This window comes from Microtus oregoni, unplaced genomic scaffold (genome assembly GCF_018167655.1).
Source record: "Microtus oregoni isolate MIOR12 unplaced genomic scaffold, Mior012 000189F_ref0000355, whole genome shotgun sequence".
NCBI classification, from domain to species: domain Eukaryota; kingdom Metazoa; phylum Chordata; class Mammalia; order Rodentia; family Cricetidae; genus Microtus; species Microtus oregoni.
In genome coordinates, this window is record NW_024544848.1 from 91,215 (window position 1) to 105,405 (window position 14,191).

General features: G+C 38.6%; 1 protein-coding gene across 1 annotated transcript; it reads right to left on the reverse strand.

The window, feature by feature from the left end:
* Nucleotides 1-2,770: 2,770 nt before the first annotated feature.
* LOC121445426 (protein SET-like) lies at nt 2,771-9,074 on the reverse strand. The gene is made up of 2 exons (XM_041647560.1): nt 8,190-9,074; nt 2,771-2,883 (listed from the first exon to the last, which is right to left on the reverse strand). The coding sequence occupies exons 1-2, from the start codon at nt 9,046-9,048 to the stop codon at nt 2,771-2,773; spliced, it is 972 nt and encodes a 323-aa protein (XP_041503494.1). The 5' UTR covers nt 9,049-9,074.
* Between the last annotated feature and the right edge of the window lie 5,117 nt (nt 9,075-14,191).

Below are 14,191 nucleotides of genomic sequence, written 5' to 3' on the forward strand. Positions count from 1 at the left end.
ACCTCAATATCAGTCCGAACACACTGAACCTGATAGAAGAGAAAGTGGGAAGTACTCTACAGCACATGGGCACAGGAGACCACTTCCTATGTATAACCCCAGCAGCACAGACACTAAGGGCATCATTGAATAAATGGGACTCCCTGAGGCTGAGAAGCTTCTGTAAAGCAAAGGACACTGTCACTAAGACAAAAAGACAACCCACTGACTGGGAGAAGATCTTCACCAACCCTGCTACTGACAAAGGTTTGATCTCCAAAATATATAAAGAACTCAAGAAACTAGACCGTAAAAGGCTAATCAACCCAATTATAAAGTGGGGCACTGATCTGAACAGAGAATTCTCAACAGAAGAACTTCAAATGGCCAAAAGACACTTAAGGTCATGCTCAACTTCCTTAGCGATCAGGGAAATGCAAATCAAGACAACTTTAAGATACCACCTTACACCTGTCAGAATGGCGAAAATAAAAAGCACCAATGATAGCCTTTGCTGGAGAGGTTGTGGAGAAAGGGGTACACTCACCCATTGCTGGTGGGAATGCAAACTTGTGCAACCACTCTGGAAAGCAGTGTTTCGGTTTCTCAGGAAATTCGGGATCAACCTACCCCTGGATCCAGCAATACCACTCTTGGGAATATACCCAAGAGAGGCCCTATCATACAACAAAAGTATATGCTCAACTATGTTCATGGCAGCATTGTTTGTAATAGCCAGAACCTGGAAACAACCTAGATGCCCTTCAACGGAAGAATGGATGAAGAAAGTATGGAATATATACATATTAGAGTATTACTCAGCAGTAAAAAACAAGGACTTCTTGAATTTTGCATACAAATGGATGGAAATAGAAAACACTATCCTGAGTGAGGTAAGCCAGACCCAAAAAGAGGAACATGGGATGTACTCACTCATATTTGGTTTCTAGCCATAAATAAAGGACATTGAGCTTATAATTCATGTTCCTAGAGAAGCTAAATAAGAAGGTGAATCCAAAGACAAACACATAGGCATCCTCAGGAATATTAACCTTCATCAGGCGATGAAAGGAGACAGAGACAGAGACCCACACGGGAGCACCGGACAGAAATCTCAAGGTCCAAATCAGGAGCAGAAGGAGACGGAGCACGAGCAAGGAACTCAGGACCACGAGGGGTGCACCCACACACTAAGACAATGGGGATGTTCTATTGGGATCTCACCAAGGCCAGCTGGCCTAGGTCTGAAAAAACATGGGATAAATCCGGACTAGCTGAACATAGCGGACAATGAGGAATACTGAGAATTCAAGAACAATTGCAGTGGGTTTTTGATCCTACTGCACGTACTGGCTTTGTGGGAGCCTAGGCAGTTTGGATGCTCACCTTACGAGACCTGGATAGAGGTGGGCAGTCCTTGGGCTTCCCACAGGTCAGGGAACCCTGATTGCTCTTCGAGCAGATGAGGGAGGGGGAATTAATCGGGGGAGGGGGAGGGAAATGGGAAGCGGTTGTGGGGACGAGGCAGAAATCCTTAATAAATAAATAAATTTAAAAAAAAAAAAAAAAAAAAGAAAGTCTTAAGAATAGAATAGATAGGCCAAGAGGTGGTGGCACATGCCTTTAATCCCAACATTCAGGAGGCAAAGGCAGATAAATCTTTGTGAGTTTGAGGCCAGCCTGTTCTACATAATGAGTTCTAGGCCAGTCAAAACTACACAAAGAAACCCTGTCTCCAAAAAAAAAAGTACTAAAAGAATAATTATAAAGAATAGAGTAGACAGGATGATCCCTGGGGCCCAAACAGTGAGCTCCAGATTCAATAAGAGACCCTGAAAAAATAAGGGGGACAGTGATAAAATAAGACACCTGTTGTCAAACTCAGGCTTCCATAGGCCAGCTAACAAAAAGACTAACAGAATGAGCAGAAAGTTCTTAAAGGATGAAGTATAAATAATTAATAAGCATATTTTTAAATGTTCTGTATCATATGGTGGTTTCTCAGGGTACTGGGAACAGGTCTACTTCAAGGTATACCCCAGCTGTACTACTCCTGGGCACATACCCAAAAGATGCTCAATCCTACCACAAGGACACTTGCTCAAATATGTTCACTGAAGCTCTCTATTCATAATAGCCAGAACCTGGAAACAACCTAGATGCCCCTCAACCACATAATGTGGATAAAGAAATTGTGGCACATTTATACTATGGAGTATTACTCAGCTTTTTTAAAAAATAAAATTAACATCATAGAACTTTCAGGCAAATGGATGGAACCAGAAAAAATCATCCTGAATGATGTAACACAGACCCAGAAAGACAAGATTAGGGTTCCTGTGGTACTACTAACAGTGGGAGCAGGGGCTGTCTCTGACATTTTGCCTGCTTTTGAAACCCTACTCCTCCTACTGGGTTGCCTCGTCCAGCCTTAATATGAGTGATTGTGTCTGGCTTTATTATAATGTAGTATGTACTCATTTATAAGGGGATATTAGCTGTAAAGTAAAGGATAACCATGCTACACTCCACAGACTCAGCAAATCTAGGTAACAAGGAGGACTGATGGGGGGATGCATGGGTCTCACTGGGAAGGGGAAATAAAAGAGATTCCATGTGGGGACTAGAAATGGGTGGGGACAGAAACATGAAGTGGGGTAGGGGAATAGTACTAGAAAGAGACGACTGGAATTGGGGGCACATGGGGACAATGGAAACTCCCAGGAATCCACAAGGGTAACCCTAGCAAAGATTCCTAGTGATGAGAGATAGAGAACCTGAACCGGCCATCTTATGTAACCAGACCAGTATCTAGCATAACAGTCATCAGAGACGTTTCATCCAGCTGCTGATAGGAACAGATGCAGAGACCACAGCAAATCATTAGACGGAGCTCAGGGAATCCTGCAGAAGAGAGTAAGGAAGGGATTGTAGGAGTCAGAGAGATCAAAGACATCACAAGAAAGCCCTCACAGAATCAACAAACCAGGGCCCTTAGGGGCTCACAGAAACTGAATCAACAATCAGAAAGCCTGTATGGGTTTGACCTATATCCTCTGCACATATTCTACAGTACTGTAGTTTGGGGTTTCTGTGGTACTACTAACAGTGGGAGCAGGAACTGTCTCTGACTCTTTTGCCTGCTTTTGGGACCCATCTCCTCCTACTAATTTGCCTCGTCCAGCCTTAATTTGAGGGAATGTGCCTAGCTTTATTATAACTTGTTATGCCATGTTAGGTTTATAGCTGTGAAAGGCCTGCCTTTTCTGAAAGGAAACAGAGGAGGAATGGATGGGGACAGATGCAGGCACTGGAGGGAAGGGAGGGGAAATTGCAGCCAGGATGTAATATATGAGAGAGAAAAAAAGAAAAACATTCTGTATCCTTGGTTATTGGAGAAACACAAAATAAAACATCAAGGTTCTGCAGGGTGGTAGGGGCACAGGCCTTTAATCCCAGCACTCAGGAGCCAGAGACAGATGGATCTCCGTGAGTTCAAGGCCAGCCTGGTCTACAAGAGCTAGTTCCAGGACAGGCTCCAAAGCTATAGAGAAACCCTGTCTCAAAAAAAAAAAAAATCAAGGTTCCATTTCACCCATAAGAATGACAATTCTAAAGGAAAAACTTATTAACAAGTGCTGGGGAAGACGAGCGGGGAATGGAATATTTAGACACTGCCCATCCAGCCAGTGTGGAAGTGAGTATGCAGGCTCCTTAAAATAATATAAATACACCAATCACATGACCCTGCTATACCATTCTTTGGTACACACCAAAGGGATTCAAAGTCCACATGCTACATAAATTCTAGTACACGCATGTTAATAATTTTACTATTCATAATAGCAAAGTTATGGAATCACTCTAGGTGTCCATCAACAGATGAAATAAAGAAAATGGTCTATATAGGGATCACAGAGTTTTATTCAACCAGAAAGAATGAAATTAAATCATTTCCTGAAAAAAAAAAGAGTGAAACTGGGCATCATCATAGTAAATGAGATAACTCAGTATCAGAAAGACAAATAGCATGCTTTCTTTCATCATAGATTCTAGATTATATATAGGTACATAAGACCATATGAAATTAGAAGCAAGATTATTTAGGGGACAGAAGAGCTTAGCAATGGGGCAGAGATGTGAGAAGGGGAAGGTTGTTGAGGGTAGATATGCTTAAATCACACGATATACTTTATGAAACCCATCCCTATGTACAATGAATATGTGCCAATAACACTTTTTAACATAACATTGGCTAAAATGGCTTCATCCACTGGCATGTTTTAAAAGCTTTGGATAATCTTTCCCAAATATTTCCTCATCACTACATTGAACAATCTTTATACATACTGCTTGTTCATGGGATTCTCTCTCCCTAGCTACTATTTCCTGCTGTTTTCATGTCTGCAACCTACATATACTCAAGATTCGATTTTTTTCTTTAATCATTCCCCTGGAATAGCTAAATTTTATGCCTCTTTAGTGATACGTTACATTCTTCCTTCTGTTTTTATTTTTCTCTCTGTATTTTGCATTTCCTACAAATCTCTCCCTGATATTTAGAATGGGTCTTCCACTTCCTTGCACCCCATTCAGTACCTAAAACCGTGTGTTGTTTTCTTTATACCAGATGCTCAATATGTAGTTGAGTTGTCAATAAAGGACTTTATTGAATCTTTATTAGTGTGTGTTTAATATTAAGATTAGTGAACATAACAAATCTAAACTATGCAGCTCTCTTTGTTAATGCAGCTGCAAAACCTGTTGTCCTACAATGACTGATTATGTTTTTGAACAGTTGTAAAACATTAGCTACGGAAAATGCCACAGAGGCAGAACTAATTTATCTGGTACTTAGTTAAAATTCCATGTTGCTTGAGACAAGAGAGGAGTTATCCTAAAAGCTCATTCTTATGAATGATTTAATTAGCCCTCTCTACCTGTAGAATAAAATTAGTTTAGCAATGACTATTAGTGGGAGAGTTTTTGAAATGCAAACTTATTCAAAACTTAGGAGGACTTGTTATTAAATTTTATAAAGAGATTTTAAATTGGCACAAAATAAGTTCCCTTCAGCATCAAGATAACTTCTATCAGTCACTTTTAGGAATTTAAGGTGGTCCAAACAAACTGCGCAATATAAAAGTAGCAGACAGAGAAGGTATGCAAGTCCAAAGCCTTCAACTCCCATGCGTCTTGACTATAGACTGCCCTATGGGCCTCTAGATCCTGATCTCTGGCTGCCTTGACTTTAGTTAACAGATGGCCTCTTCAATGCCCAGCCTTCACTCACTGTTAGCTCCATAAGAGTTGGAGAAATGGGATAGGGTAGTCAACTTTGTATCACACTTCCTGAAATATGAACCAGCCAGCTCTCTGCTGCCCAGTGACTACCCCAAATACCAAATGCCCTGAGTCTGTGTGGGTTGAGATTTGAGGGAAAGGGAGCAGTCCTAAGTAGCCCCACTCTGGAGAAGGACTGGATCAAATTCTGGAAATGGAAGGAAGGAAATACAATGGTTAAAATTAAAGAACCACCATGTGTAAAAGTAGAGAGTATCATCACACATTCAGATGATCATGGCAAAGGTGAAAACTGAGAGTAATGAAAGACAAGGCCTGCAAATAACATAATAAGATTTTTTTATTTGGCCATAGCAAAGTCATTAAGACAAAACAAGCTGTCAGATGGAAGCCAGGGAGGGAAATTAGGAGGGTTTTTTTCTGTTTTAAGGAAGGGGGAAAATTACAGGAAAACTAAAGGCACTAACAGTGGGGATAGAAAGTAAGTACAGAGAGCTGAGAATGTATGGCCATGTAATAGAAAAGATGGTTATAGTTGTGCATGCCTGCTATCCTAGCACTCAGGAAGAGGCTGTGCTTGGATTTAACCAATTCAAGACCAGCCTGAGCTACTCAGTGAGATCCTGCCTTAAAACAAAACAAAAATAGCTATAAGATGACCCAGTGGCTAAAGGTGCTTGCCACCAAACCTAACAACATGAATCTATATGGGGGAAGGAAAGAATAAACTCCTGCAAGAAGTTGTCCTATGATCTTTACATATGCCCACACATGTGCACATACACACATAAATGTAATAAAAATTAAAATAAAACAAAAGAGCCCACCCCTGTTTTGGAGACAAGAATGAGTGTTGGGAGAAGACATCCACTTAAAACCAAGCTGAACAGTTCAGTAGATCAAAACCAATGTATTAAAGCAGCAATGAGTTCTGGACATATAATGGGAACAATTTCTCACTGTTTGCTATGTTTAAATTGATATGACAAATTGAATCAACTATCTAACCTGAGTGATAGAGTCACGACATACAGTTCCTAACAGAGTTGTGCCAAGGTTCAAGCACTCTTATAGCTCTACTATTCAATCTTGATGTCTGGCTGTCTGCCCTACTCAAATCCAGGTCTCTGATGCAGTATTCTTACCAATATTTTTGACCTGAGGACTGCCCTATTCCTTCAGACTGTGAACATGTAATGTCACATGAAATACATGGGTTACAATTTTGCATATGGTAGTTGTTTGCTTATAACAATTGTGTTCCCATTATTCTGTTCCTAGATTTTGATCTAGTTATTCTTCAGTGTATAAATATTTAGGATTCTCCCCCACCCAGCCCCCCATCATTTCCTCAATTCTCAATTCACACAGTCTCCAGGGGATTTGGTATTTTAGGCTTCTCCTGTGACCTGGGCACCCCTCAAGGTTGCCCCAACATGCATTAGATGAGGGGAAAGCACAATCAGAAAGAAGAAATTGACAATATAGCTCTTGTGATTATTCTCCTAAGTGCCTATTAAGATTCTATATATGCTTCAGGATAAGATTTGATGCTGTGTCTTTAAAGTGTTTTCAAGAACTGAGACAATGGTTCAGTTGATAAAGTTCTTCCTGTACAACCATGAGGTCCTGACTTTGGATCTACAGAGCCCACATCTGTAACTCCAATGCTGAATGAGAAGGGCATGGATGTGGCTGGATTCCTAGAGACATCTGGTTGAATTAGTGAGACACAAGTACATTGGGGGAGCCAATGTACACAATAACTAAGAAAGACACACAAACTCTGATCTCCACTCATGTGCCCACACCCACATACACATACATAACACACACACATACATACACACACTGTATTAAAAATAAAAGTATTTCAAGACTCAACAGGCACTCCTAAACAGGAAGTGATTCTCCAGATTTGCTGAGGAAGGATTTAACATTTTAAAAAAAACACATTATAGCCTGTCCAATAATACTTAGTCTATAATTTGTAATTGCCATTTGACTGCATGCATTATGTCTCTTTTTTGTGTACACACTGGTTTTATTGTAACAAAGCAACTTGTACATTTCAACATTTAAAATGAGCATCTTTTCCTTCCAGTGAAAACCAAAAAACTAAAAATAAAAAAAAATTAAAAATAAAGTTACAACAGAGAATATGAACGCCAAATAAATCCCTATAGGTTCTGCTGATTCTCCCATTGAGTGGTAGGGCTCGAGTCATCATTAGAAGAGAATTTTATTTTAAAAGTGTAATTTTAAACTGCAAGGATGTCTGTTAAACATCACAATTAAACATGCCAAAGGAGAAGCCATGTTGTCACAATGCCCACTTACCCCCCCAGACACCTCAAACCCACCCTTGCTGACCTTCTAACCCCCCCCTTTTTTCTTTTTTTTCTTTTTATTAAACAAGAGAAAATAGACAGATACATGTTGGTAAATACTAACTGTCTGTATCACATAGACACAGTGTAATCTCTGAGCCCAATATACAGAGAAAGGAAAAAAGCTAGAATTCTATGCACTACTACACAGGGGCCTAGCACCCTCCAGCCTCCAGCAGAGCCAAAGGGGCTGGAGGGCTTTTCTTTTTTCCCACAGAACACGGTGGTGGTGGGGTTGAATCCACAGTTCAAGACAAGAAAAGATAAAAATGAATGTAGAACAGAGTAGTGGAGATTCTTTCTTTTCCCATTGTATTTTGCTCAAGACATTTCCCCCAAAATAAATTGAGAATCATGGTATTGAGAAGTGAGACCTCAGAAACAGGGCGCCTGAGCACAAGAGGGATTGGGGACGGGAGGGAAATGACTGCAACTTGCTCCCAGGGACTGGAGAAATTTAAAAAATAAAAAGAAAATAAAAAAGAGAGTCGGAATCCATCAGTCTTCTGTGCTCGCCTTCATCCTCGCCTTCATCCTCCTCTCCTTCTTCCCCTTCATCATCATCTTCATCTTCTTCACCTTCATCTCCTTCTTCATCAATATCTTCCAAGCCTTCTTCTTCATCATCATCGTCATCATCTTCTGCCTCTCCCTCTTCATCATCCATATCAGGAACCAAATAGTACTGCAAGGGGTTTGGCCAAATGTTATGTTTGATGACTTCTCCTAACTCATCTGCACCTGCATCAGAGTGGTCAGTAAACCAGGTAAAGAAGCTCTCTGGCTCTTCGTGTTGTCTCTTCCTGCTGGCCTTATTCTGTGTTTGACTCGAGCGTTTTGTCAAATCCTTTCCAGATTTCCATTTGATATCAGTGGACTGTGAGGATGGGTCACCACTCTCATTCAGATGAAATTCTTTGGAGAGAACTTTATTTTCGAAGTAGGGATTTTCATCAAAATAAAAATCTATTCTGTAACCTGATTTAATGTCTTCAAATTCTGTTACTTCAACTCTGGTTAAATAATGCAGAGCCTCTTCGTCTTCCTCCCCAAGCAGTGCAGACACTTGTGGATAGTTGACAAATGTGGTTACCCAAAAATTTGGGATTTTAGCGATCAATTCTGACCTCTTCTGAAAAAACGGTTGGCGGAGTTTGTTATATTTTTGTTCTACTTTTAGTATTTCCTCACTTGCTTGTTCATTAAGTCTGTCTATTTCATTTTGCACTTCGTCAATGTGTTCAATTGCTTCTTGCTGTTCTTTTTCTCCCTTCGGCAGGCCGGGAGAGGCAGACTTGTCCTCCAGTTTCGGGGACGGAGCCGATTTGGGTTTCTTGGACTGAGGCAGAAGCGCAGATTGCCGTTTCGGGGCCATGACACGAGGGAAGTGGCTAGAGGCCAGAGGCCAGATGCAGACAGCAGGAAGAAACTCGCAGGCTGCATTATGTCTCTTACTAGATTATAAATCTCTTAAAATTGAGAACATGCCTTCTTAATCTTTTGTTTACTCATTCAACAAATATTTGAATGATTAATAAACAGAGGGGTTTCTACTCCTTCATGCCTTATACATAGCATCATCCCCCTTCTCATCAACAGTTACCAGAGCTATCAAAAATAGTTTACTTTATCAGGTTTTAAAAATAAGGAAATCCAGACATTTGGACAACGTGGCAGACATTATGGTAAGTGAAATAAACAAGACACAGAAAATCAAAGTACTGCATGCTTTTACTTACATATAAAATTTTAAATAGTTGAACCCATAGAACCAGAGTCGAATGGTTCTTTCCAGGAATCAGGGTGTGGAGGAAATGGAGAGATGTTAGTCAAGAGAACAAATTTTCACGATTTGGTAAATAAGTCCTGCCAGCAGCACAGGATGGAGACTATAATAGTGATGTATTATAAACATGCAAATTGCTACAGTGAGTACACCTTACCTGTTCTCACCTAATACAAAAAAAAAACAGTATGTTTTAAATAACTAACTTGTGAAAAAATGAACATGTTAGTCACCTTGATTTTGATAGTAATTCAACAATGTATAGTTATATCAAGACAATACATGTATATCTTGAATACATAATTTGTGTTTATGTTATGTTTAATTATGTGTTTAATTAATTGTATTTAATTATGACTCAATTTTTATACTTCATGAAAGCTGGGAAAATTAAGAGAAGCTAATGGCTGCCATCTCTTTTCTCTACACTAGTAGTAAAAATACAAAGAGGCAAATAAAGAGTACATAGAGTAAGAAGAAGAGTGTAGAAGATGCTTACATTCAGTTGATCCCTTCTTCTCTTTTTCTGTGGGAATTCCTTCAGCCAATAGCCTCTTAAATACTGGCCCATTTTGAGCGTGGTCTCATGTACTATAAATGCAGACAAAAAGCCTTCTTTTGTACAGGCCTCTTGACTGCTGGATTTTGTTTCAGTTCCTAGTGCACACAGAAGACTGCATATCACTTTCTGTGAGTTTATCCTCCAATAAATAAACCTTTATTATACTCCATTCTGGGCTATCGTGGAACTCTTTTGCACACCAATACTCTTTCATACTACTTTCTAACTTTTTAAAATTTGCTTTGAACTGCTGATAAAGTGCCAAAGACCAAGATTTTTATAATCCAATTTGAGGTAAACAGTTTCTCTTTGCCCTGTAAGATTTCTTCTCTATGAATATATTAAGTATATCCACCTTATTTTCCTTCCCACAAAGTTAAGTGTAAGTAAAATTATTTATAAAATGATGGTCTGTAGTAGTTTGTCAAAATGAAGCACATATTTGAAACATGGTCATAATGGAATTTTTAAGTAATTAAAATTATTTCACGACTAATTAACAACAGTTTAAAACCCCATAAAGCATTCTAACTTAAGCATTTCTATTCATACTCCATCTGCCAAATACTAAGTAGAACAGCACAAAAATAGGAGAAGGAAAACCATTGCCAATTATGCTCCCATTTTTACTTATTTAGGACAAACCTTAACTCAAATTACTTCTCCTGATTATATATAATCACTTAATATATAAAAATGGCTATAAAAATTAATTGTAATTCATGCAAAAACAGTTTATTCTGTTTTGTTTTGAAAAGGCAAATGAAACTATGCTGGCTTTTACATTTGTCTAAACAAAGGCCAATAGTAGCTAGAGAAAACATCTGTGTGACGAAAACAGAAGGGAACTATTAGGGAGAGGAATGGAGGGGGAAATAGTAGAGCAGGAATGGCAGTGGGGAAGTGAGTAGTTACAAAGTACAAGGATATATATTTAAGAAAATGTTATAATGAAATTCATTATTGTGTGCAACTCAAAATTAGAAAGTAAATTTTATCTGTCCTTAAAAGTCTGAAAATTCCTGAAGACATACTTAACCAGTTCTAAGAATGACTTCAGAACAGACCCTCCCATACATGTGTTATGTGGTCCAAATGGCATGAGGCAATTTTGCACCACCTTTTGGCATTTATTTAAATATCTGACTGTCTAGATAAAACCTCATCCAACAAATATTGATGACTATTCCAAAAGTAAATTACTAAGTTCTCTTACTGCTAGGAGTAAGGAGCAAATTCTTCATATTCAATTCAGCCTTCACCACACTGTTTCTTTTGAGTCACAATTATTCAACAAACATTGACTGAGTTCTTGTCCTGCCAAGCAACTGTGATAAATGCTGCAAGTTCAAAATGCTGAAAACGGTTTGTCTGTCTCTTCAAGGATAAAATATCTTGGAAAGGGGGGTGAAATTTATTTGTAAGTAACTATAATACAATAACAGAGAGTTGCCCAAGAGCAAAATTATTCAAGTAACTTTTAAAGATGAATGCCATGATGGTGCGCATAATTAGTAATGTCACTTGTACCCACAAAGATAGAAGAATAACTCCAGGGAGAAGTTGTATTTGCTATGGAAGGTGAACTTAGGATTTCAAATAGCAGGGCTTGGGCTGGAGAGGTGGCTCAATAATTAAGAACACTAGCTGCAGCCGGGCGGTGGTGGCGCACGCCTTTAATTCCAGCATTTGGGAAGCAGAGGCAGGCGGATCTCTGTGAGTTCGAGACCAGCCTGGTCTACAAGAGCTAGTTCCAGGACAGGCTCCAAAACCACAGAGAAACCCTGTCTCGAAAAACCAAAAAAAAAAAAAAAAAAAAGAACACTAGCTGCTCTTCCAGAGGACCTAGGTTTAATTCCTAGCATAACAGTCCTCTATAACCCCAGTTCCAAGGGATCTGACACCCTCTTCTGGACTCTGAGGCACTGGATGCATACTATATAGGCATACATATAGGCAAAACAACCACACACAGTATTTAATTAGTTAAAAAAGCAGTGCTATGAGGTATACAATATATTTTATCATATTCTTTTGTTTCTTCCAACTTCTCATAGATCCTCCCCATTTCCCTACCCACCCAACTTGGTGTCCACTTCCCCTTCTCAGTGCTGGGGATTTTGCCAGGCTTGGGTCTGCGCAGGTCCTGTGTGTGTTGTCACAGTCTCTGTGAGCTCATATGTGTTTCATGTTGTGTCTAGAAGACACTGTTTCCTTGGAGTCAATCATGACCTCTGGCTTTCACAATCTTTCTGTCTCCCCTTCAGCATAGATCCCCGAGCTTGGAGGACCAGGGTTGGATAAAGACATCTCATTTAGGACTAAATACTCTGAAGTCTCTCACTCTCTACACCTTGTGTCAGTTATGGGTATCTGTTAATTCCCATCTACAGCAGGAAGAAGCTTCTCTAATGAGGGGTGAGGAATGCTATAAGGAGTCATAGGACTCATTTTTTGCCATGTTCCTTTAGCTGAATAATAGCTATAGTTTTTTTCCCCTGGGGCTCATCCATAGGATTTCATATCTCATGGTAACATTAAAAAAATAATTAAATAATTCAATACTGACATTAGTAGCATAGCAATATGAAGAAGAACAAACAGAGTTAGGAGCTATAAAGCTGAAACATTGTTCAAAATGATAAAGGCATTCATTTATGGTGAAAGTCAATTACATGTTATAATAGTTAGGATGGAAACTAAATATAATAATTATAAATTTATACCACTTTCATTGCAATATAGTTCATATTCCATACATCCACACATTTAAAATCCACAATTCAATGAATTTTAGCATGTTCCATTTGCTAAAATACACAAATGTTACTGTTTTGTAATTTTTGGCATGCTTTGACTTTCCTAAATACATAAAATTAGTTCTAATAGGTTTTTGTGGTATCTTTGGGGATTGCTATATGTAAAATTTTGTAAATAAAAACAAGTTAACATCTTCCTTTTGTGTTTGAATGCCTTCATGTTTTTTGATTGTATGGTTTTTTTTTTCCTGGCTTACTTGTTCTAGCTAAGAATTCCAGTAGTGGTTGGGCAGTGATGGCACATGCCTTTAATCCCAGCACTTGGGAGGCAGAGGCAGGTGAATCTCTGAGTTCTAGGCCAGCCTGGTCTACAGAGTAAGTTCTATTACAATCAAGGCTACCCAAAGAAACCCTGTCTTAAAAAATAATAAAACAAAAAATCCAGTACTATATGTTTTGTTTTTCATGTTAGACAAGAAGTTTTTAATTTTCACAATTGTGATATTAGCTGTAGACTTGTGAGATATGACTTTTTTGTGTTGAAATACCTTCTCTCTTTATGTAGATTCTGATTTTTGAAACAATGTGTGTATGTGTGTATATCAAATTGCATGGTTATGGAGCAATGTCTAGAAAAACAAACAATTCATTTATATTGGTTATTAGGAATATCAATGGAGGGTTTAAGTGTCAATAAAAATATAAAAGAAAACTTGATACTTTTCAAAACTTTTTCATTATTTAAAAATGCATGTGGGATAATTTACACAGAAGTGTCCTTTAAGAATATGTAGACATCAACATGAAAGTATGACCAAAAAAATTAGTGATGAGGAGTCTGCAATTATAAGATTTCAGAAAAGGTTTTTCTTACAAATACTTGAATTCATTGTTTCAATTTATTAAAGAAAAAAGTTTTGTTGTGGAATATTAGCTGAAAATGTGGTTTTGCTGTGGAACATTTGTTTAGTTATGTAAAGGTGTGCTGCATTCTTTTATATTGCATTTGTGTAACTCTGTGAAGCTGTGTTCCATTGCCTGTCTAAAACACCTGATTGGTCTAATAAAGAGCTGAATAGCCAATAGCTAGGCAGGAGAAAAAATAGGCAGGCTGACAAGCAGAAAAAATAAATATGAGGAGAAAAAGAGAAGATCGAGGAGCAAGAAAAGGCGAAGAAGAGTAGGACATCAGGGAGCAGTCACCCAGCTACACAGCCAGTCACAGAGTAGGAAGTAAAGAAAGGTATACAGAAATAAAGAAATGTAAAAGCCAAGAGGCAAAGGGTAGTTGGGATAATTTAAGTTAAGAAAAGCTGGCTAGAAGTAAGCCAAGCTAAGGCCAGACATTCATAATTAATAAGACTCTTTGTGTGTATTTATTTGGGAGCTGGATGGCAGGTCCCCAAAGAGT